The following is a 12,974-nucleotide window of genomic DNA, read 5'->3' on the forward strand; positions in this document are numbered from 1 at the left end:
TTGGCAGCCTGTGCTACTGCAAAGCAAGCGGTTTGGTTGGCTACATCTCCATAATAAAAGGCACAGGTAACAAAAGTTGGCTGCAGCAAAAGTGATATTTTAAAGTGATCTTATAAACACCTTCATGGAGATTTAAAAAGGAAAATAATTGTAGAAATAGAATCGTAGAAATAGCCAAATTACAGATAATCAGCTTCTTCACTGCATTTGCAGGAATATTTTAATGGGCTACTTAAAAAAATAAACTCATCAAGTTGCCTAGTCTAATGCAATAGACAGTCCATTTTTACTCTGATAGCCCATCTTGACCGTTCCTCATGTGGACACATAGGGGCTGTGATCCTGCACAACTAAACATGCAAGAATTAAATCCCCACACTACCATGGATAGTAGTGGTGCAACGGGTTGCAGAATCCGTAGTATGGATCCCTTCCACACGGTGCGTCACGCAGGTGGACCGTGGACTGATTGCAAAGTTTATCATGATTTATTCTGTTTGACCTCTCAAAATATCCTTTATTCTGGAAATTCTGGAAATGTCAGAGAACCCAGTTAGATTCTGAATGTGCAGAACTTTGAATATGAGCAGAAAACCTGCTGAAACACAGGAGCTATTAAAGTCCAGGAGTTTATAACTGAATTAAAATGATTATAAATTAAATCATTTTAATTCAGTTATAAACTCCTGTGTATTGATGAGGTAAAAAGGTGCCACATGCACATTTAAAGAGGTTGCCTCAATCAGTCAGGCCTGCGTGTGTGTTGATTCAGCAGTGATGACATTAAAAGTTCATCTACAGGAGAAACATGTCTGAAAGCAACCCAGAATGCCTGAGAGCTGCTCTGCATTATATTCTGTTACAGTTTTAGATTTTAAATTGTTTTATTATATCTTTATTAAACCAGAAAAATAATTTTTCCAAGAGTGTCCTGGCCAAGGCAGGCAGTGGTACAATTGCACATTTAAGACGGATATAACTGATCGGTTACAAGGTCATTAAATATCAAAATGTTCTTAAATATTCACCACAATTCAGCAACACCTGAATTTTGTGTGTCCCTTTACATAAATCATTTCCACAATAAATTGATGCAGAAAAGGCAGAAATTGGTGCAGAAAAACACCAGAATGCAGGAAATTAAGTGTTTAACACTCACTCACTGGGGGTAACCTCAGACCCCCCTGTTCATACTGTCGCAGTTTGGTTGTAATATTATTATAATTAGACACATGACATTACAATTTGGCAACATCAAAATGAGACAGTTAATAGTGTTGTTGTGAGTTTTGTTGTGCCGTATAAGTAGAGGATGTTTACTGTTGCTTTACTGCTTTACAGACTAAACGTTGGGGTGGGGGGGTCAATTATTATGTGAAGATATGAAGTTTTATGGGCTGGGCTAAGCCCCCAATGTTTGAAGATCCTAAAAACGCCCCTGGTGATGAGTGTGCAAAGCTGTGTGTGCATCAGTGTTCCTCACTCTGTGTGTGTGTGTGTGTGTGTGTACATTAAAGTCACTAATCTCTGTAATATTCTCTCTACCGCACTCTATAAGAAAGGTTTAAATCTTCCCATGGTCATTTTAAGACCGATCAAGCTTTTCCCTCCCTCACTTGTTCTCCCAAAGGTAATTTTCTTTACCTTTGGCTATCCCTCCCTCTCATTCCTCCATCACTGGAGCAGGATGAGGAGGAGGAGTAATGAGATATCTGGATCAATCCTCCTCACCACTATCACCAAGACAGCCACCACCATCTACCCCTGTAAAACCCCATGAGAAAGGGCCACCATTACATTTAGTTTCTCTCTCCTCTGGTCATAACTCAAACTAAACTACCTGCGCTAGAATCAGTCAACCTGGGCTGAGGAACAAAAGTGGCAGCCTGTAAGCATGGTACGGCTCGTAAACAGAGTTTGAGAGGACAGCTGACTGAGGTCGGGCAGACATGCATAAATCTCAGCATGTTTTTCGTGCTGTTTGAGGGCCATTAAGTAAGATTTGTACTGCCCCATAGCACAAAATGACTGCAATGTATTTCAATATGGTTCTATCAATAAAGAGATTTATTGGCTTAAAAGACTCCAGAGCTTTAAAGGAATACTTGTAGAAAATGAGAATATGCATTCATATTCAGAGTAAATTAAATTTGCGAAATCTATTTTTTCCCCACCTGCATTGTTTTCCATTCCTCATATTTTCATCCATAATTAAATTAAATGTTCAGTGTGTAGGCTTTAGTGGCAGGTAGTGGTGACACACCGCTCACCCCTCCCTTTGCAAGTGCGTAGGAAAAGTACGGTGGCCGACATGCTCTGTCGGCTCGTGTGCTAAATAATATGTGTGGTCCTCTATCTATTCCAAATTTCACTTCTCTTCATACTTCTAATAAACCAGACGACTACTACTATAGTACTACTACAACTTCTTTTTCTTCTTACTCCTTCTTTGTACCTATTCAACGTAATGGCGCCCTGTAGTTCAGTTTGTCAGTCTGGGTTACTATAGAAACATTCAGTGCATCATGGCATCTTCCATGTAATGTGGATAGAAATGGCTCATTCAAAGGTAATAACATAACGGTTCATTATGTAAGGTCTTTATACAACACTGGAAACATAGTTATATATATTATATTGCATTTCTGTCAATAGATCCTCCTACATTTACACACTTAACCTTTAAATACAATTTCTTTTTTTTGGTACTGAATTTAATCTCAGTTGGTCATACACTCATTTAAAAAGTTGACAAAAAAGATGTTTGTTCGTAATTTTGTTATACTATATAGAAAACAAAATGCACTTACATGGACTGATAACTGGGAGCTTCTCCCCAAAAGTCACTTACCAACACTGACAAGTGTTGATACAAGCTTTTTTATAATAGGCTTTCATACCCAATAAATAACTGCATCAGCGGTGTTGGTGTTCTGAGGCCAAACACTGCAACTCTTCAACATTAACGTCTGACAACATTTCATAAGACAATGCAGCTAGTAGAGCAGTAACACTGAATACCAACAGCCAGAACAGACTGTTTAATAAGATAAGTGATATTAAATTATTACATAAAGCATGGTTGAAGATGGTGGCCACATCACTCACCCCTAGTGCCAAGAGGATGAATCCTGACGTGATCCCTTAACCTTTCCTCACCAGATCAAAGCTTTCACTTATCCCGTGATATCTCAACAAGATGGATTGGAAAAAAACTTTGCTCGGGCATTCATGGTTTCTGGATGATGAATCCTAATGACCTTGGTGACATTGCATCTAGTGCCACCATCAAGGTGAAATTTCAGTTTTTCCAATATTTGGTTCATGACCAAATACCTGCAAAATGTATTGTAATCCCCTCAGCCCCAGCAGTACTTTGTGTTTTGTGCACTGCTAATGAGCAAATGTCTGTTGCAACACTCCTGTTTCCGGACAGTCAATCAACTATTTAATGACAGTAGCTGCTAAGCCTGTTAGAATTTACTTGTCACCTTTTTTAATGGACAGTATTGTGGTATGTGTGTGTGTGGTTTTTTGTGAGTGTGTGTGTGTGTGTGTGTGTGTGCATGTTTGTGTGTGTGCGTGTGTGTGCATGTTTGTGTGTATGAGGGTGGAGGTAAGATGAGGTTCGTTCTGTTCTGCCTCTACACTTCCTGTTCTATGACCAGCTTCCGTTTTAGCATTGTTAACAGAGTTGCTACACGATGGCTGCTTCCCCTCGACCCAGACAACCTGCCTGCACAGCTTCCTGTGTGTGTGTGTGTGTGTGTGTTTTCTTGTATTACTGCCTCTACACTTGCATCTTTGTGTGTTCATGTGCCTATGTATATAAGTGCATAGGTTTTTGTGTGGATGTATATATTCTCAAATACATCACTTGGCCAAAGCAAAGATTAAACAATTTTGTGCTTTGAAAAGAGGAAGACACGATCTGTATCGTCCTCTCTCAATGTTAAAATAATGTCTCTTACTTAAATCAGCAGTTCGTTCTGTGCTGTGAGACAGAAAACAAGAAGCTGAAAGATGAAAACTTCCCCTCAAGATGTCATTGCTCATCTGTTTCCCTTATTTCAAAAACAGAACTGAACTTAGTTTCGTGGACCACAACACAGAATCAAATGAAGTCAAGTGTGTTCATAGAGCGCATTTTAAAGACACGTCTGTTACAAAGTGGTCGCAATTTGCAATTTTGCAATTGATGTTTATGTATTTAAATAAAAGCCATTGTTTCATTTCTAGGGAAACTGTCAACTGTTCTCTAGTGAATAAGCCCTGTGCTGTATCAGCATCAGTATGAGTATCTGTGTGTCAACACTGTAAGTCACTGACTATTTCTGGGCCAACAAAACCAACTCAGAATCTTTTACGTGTATTCCTCCTGAAGATTAACTCAAATCTGATTGTACCAGCCAGGTTGGACAGATCAAGTCTTGGGATGCTGAACTCTGAGATAAACAAATCTTCCTATTAAAGCTTTGCGTGTTGTTTTGACAAGCCACTCATCACTCATATATACAACTGGAGTTGGCAAAGCCTCACTGAGAAAGCAAGTATAATGCCAGACAGTGTGTGTGTGTGTGTGTGTGTGTGTGTGTGGCATGAAAACGCTACTGGCATTTGATACAAATAAAACGCTATTGAATTCACCAATAACTAAATACACACAATGTCCTTTTTACATCAGTTGCCAGTAAACTGACCAACAAAATCACTCTGGAACTAAACTTAACCTTAATCAGACAAGTCAGTCATCAGACCTGCAGCTTCAAAGCAGGAAGGAAGTGAATGCTTTCATTTCATCATTAGGCTTATGACACATGTCTGATTATAGGCCAAAAGATTAAATAAATAAATAAATACATAATCTGATGACTTCAAACGAGTTTAGGAGTTTAAATCTCTGAGAATGTTTGCTGTGATTAAGACATATAAACGTGTACATTCGACCTCTTTTAGATGGTTGAAATGCATTAATAAAGGTCATTCTATCAACTTTATTAGCTCCTCTTTTCTCAGGACTTTTTTCTATTATGACCATTGTATGGACATGGAGAGAGCAACAGTCCACTTTGTTGGCGCAGAATTAGCCAAATGTAATAAAGCTTCTGATGGAGTTCTACTGACGATGTGACACTACTCCACCGAGTACTAGTGCAGGTGGGTGAGAGCAACATCTGCCTATCTAAAATGTATGAATTTTCACAGCAACCCATAATAGCACAGACACTCACGTGCGCCTTGGTTCTGGAGATCCACGTCTCCAAAAGGAGCGCAAGGCGCGTCTTGTGGAACCTCCCGGTGGTCTTCACAGCAACGAAGATGTCCTCCAACTTCAGCTTGGTCTGGGTGACATGTCCATCTTCAGAGGCCGGGTGTCCTCTGTTCCTGCTGCTGTTGCAAGCCGGGTTCTGTGCGTCCATGGCCGTGAGCCTGCATATCGGAAACGCGTCGGGTGATGGATCGTGAACCAAATTGTGTTTGGGAAGGCTGCGAAATTGAAAATCCAGGTAGAGGACGATGATGAAGGTAAAAACCAATACAGGCAAACTCCGACGTATCCATCTTTTATGCATGGTGGAAAGTTATTTAGATTCCATAAAAAATTAAACCACGTTCTTGTTCCCCTCATATAAAATCCTAATGTTCATTTGTTTTGGCCTAATATCGTGGCGGCTCCTCCATCACCTCTCCGTCTTCCTTCTTTATAATGTTCACATCGGTGTTCCTCATTAGCCCAATTCAAGTATTACTAAAGTCTGTTCATCACAATAATTTCATGATGCCAGCATATTCCTAACAACTTTTTAGAATCTCATCTCTTTCAAATAACTCAATACTGATTTCCTCTCATTTTCTGTGCAAGAAGCCGCTGCTTATAGGATATATTTGACTTTGTCGCAGTTCTGCCCACAAATTGCCACATGTGTCAAGCTACACGGAATCAAATGATAGGACTTCCTGGCATGCCTTTCAAAATAAACTACAACATTAAAGTATTGAAGTACACTTCCGGTTATTTTCTGATTTCTTTGAGGTTATAAGTTAAACATAATGTGGGACATAGATACTCAACTGAATGTTATATATTATGGTTGTTGTAAAATTTGGTTGACATTCATGGTCCACAGGAGATAAATCCAGATGATCTGATGGTCTCCTGACTTTTCCGTATCAGCAATTGTTTTCCACTTAGGCTACTTGACAAGGTGCCGCTAAAACTAATGACCAAGTTTCCCTCAGCCAGTTAGCTGTAGCCTACTTTGTGATTAACGTTAACACAGCATGCCAACAATCAAAGTCAGGCCCTGACGATCAACATACAGTCTCGCAGATTACCATGCTAAAGAATTTTAGTCTTGTTTCATTTACCAACACAAGTCTTTTTTAGGTCTACATGCTGAACAATTGTGGGGTTATTATTGATTATTTTATATTTCATTCTTTCCTTAAATGATGGAATCAAAAATATTTAGGATACCCAGTAATAACACTTCTAGTCTGAGCCATTTCTTCATTATGATCAATTTCACAAGATTGAACAGTGCTGACAAAAGTGGCGGAAAAAACGGAAAGACTGAAAATCGCAGTAAAGAGCATATATTGACAACCCTTTTAACTTGCTAAGCAGTGCCTACTCATGATGACAAATCACAGGTTGCATATTTCAATGACTTGTGTGACAAGAGTGATGTTGATTTCTCACAACATTTGAATATTTTATAACAATCCTGGAGACTCTGAAGAAGAAAAAAATGCTGTATGAAGGGGAAGACTTCTGACAATCTATTTTTTGTTAATCATCTCATAACCCATTTTTGCCACCTCTTGGGGGGTCCTGATCCCTGGTTTGGAACTAATGATGTAAATGAAGAGCTGGTGAAAATAAACAATACACCATACACCCGATTATAGCCAGACTGAGCCTAGTGTCATCTGTTCAATCAGCCAGAAACAAAAAAACATAGCAAAACACTCTGCCTTATTCCTTCTTCTTCAGCACTCAGAGTTACTGTTACACAGCTTTCTGAGAGGTCCAACTGTAGCCAAAGTACACTGCAAAACTGCTATATATGAACTTTTAAAATCAGGACTTTTTTTCCTTTCAAAACACAAGTACAGGCTTCTCAGTGTTGGAGTTCATCAAAGTTTTTTTCTTCTGTTATGCATCAAAAACGCCTCCTGAAATGAATCACTTCATATTTTAAGATGATAATATCCTCAGAAACGTAACTATTTTAAAAGCAAAAGACCACAGATGACTCATAACCCTGTTAATGGTAGGTTTACTGGCAATAAGCTTCATGTCAGCAAACAGTAGTACATCATTTATTTTTCTAAGATAGGCCATCTCATTTTGAAAGGAAACTGTATGACAGGATCCAAACCCACATTAGGCTGAGTCTATGGTTTAGAGCTGTTTTAGCACTTATGTAAAGCAGAGAGTCATCAGTATATTTTGTGATGTGAAACAAATACACAGGCAACTGATACATTTGACTCCCTGTGAGGACTTGCTCAAGGACACTTAAAGCATCAGTGTAAAGCTAAACATCGCTGGCTCTCCGAATGAGGCTGACCAACATAAAGTCCATGGAGTCATTAGAAAGAGGGTTTATCCTCTTTGGAGAATGAATGTGCTCATCAAATGTGAAGACAGTCTTACAGTTTTTCATTTTGGCTTGACGGTGACTATGAGGGACAGCTCATGGAGTTTCCAAAATGAAAAAGATTCATTCTCTGTTCAGCAAGAAGGTGCTCTGTAAATTTTAAATCTGCCAATTAGATTTCAATATTCTTTGCCATCCTTAGCTAGCATGGTTATCAGTCAGTTGGTGGTTTCACTACTTTGGTAAAGAGTGAAATTTCTCTGCTACTACTACTATGTGAATGATTAATCATTCATGCAGCACACCTGGACACACCACCGGTCACTGAACAGATTTCTGCCTCACTGCCACAAACAACTGTCTCCACCTGCTGGCATGTAAAGCCGTCTGCTCCCAGCGCTGTTCCAAGACTTCTATTCCTGTCATCACGCATAGACCAGTAAACCGAAATGTGCACATCCCACGCAGAAATAATAGAAATCTCTTAAGGATTAGGACAACTGCACCAACTCCAGCACCCAGAACAAACTCATTTAAAATGGCTCTCTTCAATGTGAGATCACTTTCAAGTAAGACTTTTATCTTAAATGATTTTATCTTGTCTGCAAATCTAGATTTTATGTTTTTAACTGAATCCTGGTTGCAAATGAATGACTATAGCCAGCTAGCTGAACTGTGTCCGCCTCAATATGATTGTTTTAGTCAACCGAGGGTCAGTGGTCGTGGTGGTAGGCTAGTGAGCCTGTATAGGAAAAATTAAAATGTCATCAAGTGCGCTGTGATGAATTTAACTCCTTTGAAGTTCTCACTCTTAAAGTTGGAGGGTGCAACCTATCATATTTGTTATAATTTATCGCCCCCCATAACCGCCTGGAGGATTTTTATCAGAACTTCCTGAATTTTTATCTACTCTGGTTTTAAATTATGACAGAATTGTTCTTTGTGGCAATTTTAATATTCATGTTGATGACCCCAACAATGTAATGCAACTAACTTTTTAAATATGGCCACTTCTTTTAACTTCAAACAACATGTCAAAGGGCAAACACATAACCGTGGTCATACACTGGACTTGGTTTTTACCCTGGGTGTCAGCATTTCCTCTGTGGAATTAGTGGACATGACCATATCTGACCACAGATGTATTGTTTTTAGCTGCGATTCGCCTGTTACTCATGCCGCCCACCAAGCTCCGTGTGTTCTCGCATCTTTAATGAACAAAGTGTTTCAAAGTTTTGCGCATTCTTTCAGAGCCAAAGACTCCAACACCAACAATCTGGTCGATCACTTCAATCATAACTGCTTGTCGTCACTAAATATTACTGCTCCTCTAAAGGTTAGGCCTATGTCTAAAGCTAGTAAGCAACCCTGGATAAATGACAGCATTCGCAGCCTCAAAAGGGAATGCAGGAAAGCAGAGCGCAGATGGAAAAAATCCAGTCTCCAAGTCCATTACCTCAGTCTGAAGGATTTATTAATTAACTACAATAACATGGTTAAGGATGCGAGAACACACTATTTTTCTGAACTCATTATACACATAAACACAATCCCAGGTTTCTGTTTAAGACTGTGGATCAGCTGCTAAACCCAACCCCTCCTTGTGCCTCAGCTGGAAGTAATGATGACTGTGAATTGTTTTTATCTTATTATCTTATTATTTATCTTTTATCTTATTGTTATATTTCTGAACTTTTAGTCCCATACACACCAGCACGTACCTTGAGATCCTCGGGCAGAGGTCTGGAACAGCCTGCCCGAGGAAATCAGGTCAGCTGAGTCAGTGAACTCTTTTAAGTCCCTTCTTAAAACACTTTTATAGGAGAGCCTTTCCCGATCTTATTTGACTTTATTTTATCCCTTTTATTTTATTCTATTTTACTAATTTTATATTTATCTTAAATGTGTAATTTAGTCTTTTCAATGTTTTCTTGCTTTTATCTTGTATTGTTTTTGTATTATTGTCTTTTGGGTATTATTGTTGTTAAAGCACTTTGTAACTTGTTTTGAAAAGTGCTCTACAAATAAAGATTATTATTATTATTTATTTTTTATTATTTTTCTACTTGTCGATGGATTGCCATGCAGCTATCAATGGATGGCACCATTTTTGTACTACCTGCCAGCTTGCCTGTCTGCCTATCTAATCTAATCCAGTGTTTAGTGTAGTTGTTTTAAAATGTTTAAAACAAATATTTGCAACCTAATTTAATTGTATCTACTGTGGGAACATGACATCACTAAATCTACATTGGTTCAAAGTAGAAGAACAGCTCAACAATAATTTGTTCATTAGATGTAAAGGACCCATTAAAAAGTATGTGATAGGCAGCTGGTTGGCTCTTAAAGAGCTGCAGCTCTCTCTAATCTGGTCAATAGTCTAATTTTGTATCCACTGTCTACTGTTCTCTGTGCCACTGTCTCTGGAGACCGTCGCCAAAGAGAAAAAGAGCTTGATACAATTAATTCACCTCAGACCCTCATCACCACCTTTGTTTATTTGTCCTTTCTCAGCGTTCTCACCTTACATCCATCCTTCCATCACTACCCTCCCTTCTCTAGGTCTCTCTCTCTCCCTCGTTCAGTGACCAGCTGCTTTCCTCTTTTCCAACTTATCCACCACTACCTGGCATGGAGGACCAGCACACCCCACCCCACCCCTCCTGGTCCCGCAGGTAAACCAAAGACGCCCGGGGCACACCCTGGCTAGGAAAGGCCCTGGATCACCTTACGGCCTAGCTGAAAAGGACCCTTTCTAAAACAGCGTGTACATCACAGCCCCAGTTTGAACAAAGGGCCAGGGGAGTCAAGGGACCAGACCCCCTTTCAGGGCTTTGTCTGTCTGCCTATTCTGAGCTCTGAATCAGATAGAGACTTGGACTGCACTCAAGAACCGGGATTGGAGAAACATGACATAGGCTATACACAAGTGAGGAAGTCATAAGATCAAGGGATGCAGGAGATTTCAGTGCATTTTAACAAATGTTTAAAAAGCAATATGTAACCAGAATGGAAATAAGTCTTTACAACTTAACCAAGCATTGATTTAACATCTAAATTAGAAGCAGACAAAATTAACTTAAAAGGTCGACTTTTTTAGATTACTAACTTAGACATAACATTTATTTCAACGGCATTTTAATTTTAACTATATTTCAGTGTGAAGCATGTCATTTGTAGAATACAGGGGATCATTTTTGTAAAAGTCTTATTACTGTCCTCAGTTTACATGCATTTTGTAAAAGTATCGGTGCATTCAAGGAGACATGGAGCACTAATCCTGGGTCCCACTGACAAACCATACCTTACAGAGGAAACCACTTTACTCCACAGGTAGGTAAAGTGACCTGTGTGTGTGTGGGGGGGGGGGGGGGGTGATATGGCTCAGTCAGAGCAAAGCTTAAGTACCTGAAAATCCCCCTCTTAACCTTCAATCTCCCACTGAACTGCTGCTGAAATTCAATTCAAAGAGCCGGCACAGACTGACAGCCCACATCAGAGACGACAGGAGAGACAACATATAACACACACAACATTCATAAGTAACGACTCAAATTATATAAATTTGCATTTTGGTGAGACAAGCAAGAGCAGTTTAAAATGAAGCCCTCTTTTTGGCAGGTGGTTGCGTATTAAAAATATAAGAGTTCCTTCCACATTTTCGTATAGCACGTCAAAATAGGCTGGGGGACTTGCAACTGACTTTTTTTTAATGGTCGAATTGATGGCTCAGAGGCCAAGATATCCAACTTTTATGCTCTGCTAAGGTGTCATGCTCCAAAAGCCTGATCCTACACCTTTCCATAGTGGGTTGAGTTTTCCTTTAATCAGTGAAGCTTTAAGGGGAAAACCCACCTTAATAAATCATTCATGTTGTAATATCCCAATAATCTTAGGAAGTGAATGCTAATTTGTTAAATACAGACAGCTGTATTTCTCACCTGAAATATTAACAATATGTGATGGTTTCATCAGGAGAAACCTTTTATGCTGTCACTGAATTTGTGGTACTAGCGTTTCTATTTGAGCTATTCCATTCAGATGTCCAACTCTGTACAGCATTTGCAAGAGAATAATAAAAATGTATAAGCAATGGCTATGACTGAATGTGGGGTTAAAAGAACTAATGCATACATTAATTTGGAAAATACTGTGGAGGTTGAACTGTGTCATTTAGCAGTGACAAGTGGGTGATTTGTACTTTAGGAACTGGTCAGCAGAGGGCGTTATAAACTCTTAAATACTGTCGGACTGTGCAACTATGCATTCCCACAATAACTCATGTGGAGGTGGTAGAACAACTTCAGAACTTTTAACTTTCTATAAACAGTTGGCTTAGTTTTTGATTTGCAAAGAACTTTTCTTCACACAAAGCTTATAATATGTAATAAAAAAAATAATGTGTATGAAAATAGAATTTATAGATGTATTTAATATATCGATTATTTAATACAGTCCCTGTTGCAAAATAACCCCAACCCTGCAGGACTGCTGATAAATTCAGCCATGTTGCATTTATGCTGTTCTCAGCAGTAGTATACTAAAATAAAAGTGATCAGGCTGATTAGGTAAAATTAATTATTGCACCAAAAATCTGCATCTGATACTGCAGCAAATATTGTCTAATTGAAATAAATTTTATAGCTTTAACCAATTAAGTATGCCTCTGTCATATCCTTGTAGTGACAGTCCTAGTGATTTGCATGAGCAGCCCTCAGTACAGGGGAAGTCAATTCACCTCTTGTCATGCTGGCACGAGGTCACACCATTATGTGATAGTGAGGTAAACATCCACCAATAACATTTCTTGTACTCGTTGTTATGTATAATGGATTACTCACTGTCCCTCTCACACATTCTCTGTGGCTCACGCAACATTTTTAACCGTGGCAAAATAGGTCAGTATTGCTGCATGTTTGATTAGGATGGCATTGGGAAGCCAGTGAAAGGTATAGTTGTAGCTCTTTACTCTGTGTTTGCTGTCAGATTACAATATTTCTGCCCATGCATCTTTCTGTGTAAGGATGTTATTTTTAAAGCAAATAAACATTTGCAAACATCATGGCTCCAAAATCCTTCTAAATAAACCACTATGATCAGATACATAAGACAAAATTGTGTGTTTAAGACATCAATTCAAACAGTTGTAGGTCTACATTGTAAAGGGAAGATTAAAGTGGAGAAACATAAGACCTTTAATATGAAAAAAACTCTTATGAAATACATAAATCAGACATTGTACACTGCTCAAAAAAATAAAGGGAACACTTAAACAACACAATGTAACTCCAAGTCAATCACACTCCTGTGAAATCAAACTGTCCACTTAGGAAGCAACACTGATTGACAATCAATTTCACATGCTGT

At 38.9% G+C, this 12,974-nt stretch overlaps 1 protein-coding gene across 1 annotated transcript in view; it reads right to left on the minus strand.

Moving 5' to 3' along the window:
- mfng (MFNG O-fucosylpeptide 3-beta-N-acetylglucosaminyltransferase) overlaps nt 1-5,917 on the minus strand; it is a 31,371-nt gene extending 25,454 nt beyond the window's left edge. Inside the window, exon 1 of the mRNA XM_038712707.1 lies at nt 5,232-5,917. Coding sequence (XP_038568635.1) covers nt 5,232-5,573 — 342 coding nt within the window. The 5' untranslated portion in view covers nt 5,574-5,917. The remainder of the gene's footprint in view (nt 1-5,231) is intronic.
- Nucleotides 5,918-12,974: the final 7,057 nt, after the last annotated feature.

This window comes from Micropterus salmoides, unplaced genomic scaffold, assembly GCF_014851395.1.
Source record: "Micropterus salmoides isolate LMB-PRFRI ecotype aquatic unplaced genomic scaffold, ASM1485139v1 Ms_hic_scaffold_12, whole genome shotgun sequence".
NCBI lineage: Eukaryota > Metazoa > Chordata > Actinopteri > Centrarchiformes > Centrarchidae > Micropterus > Micropterus salmoides.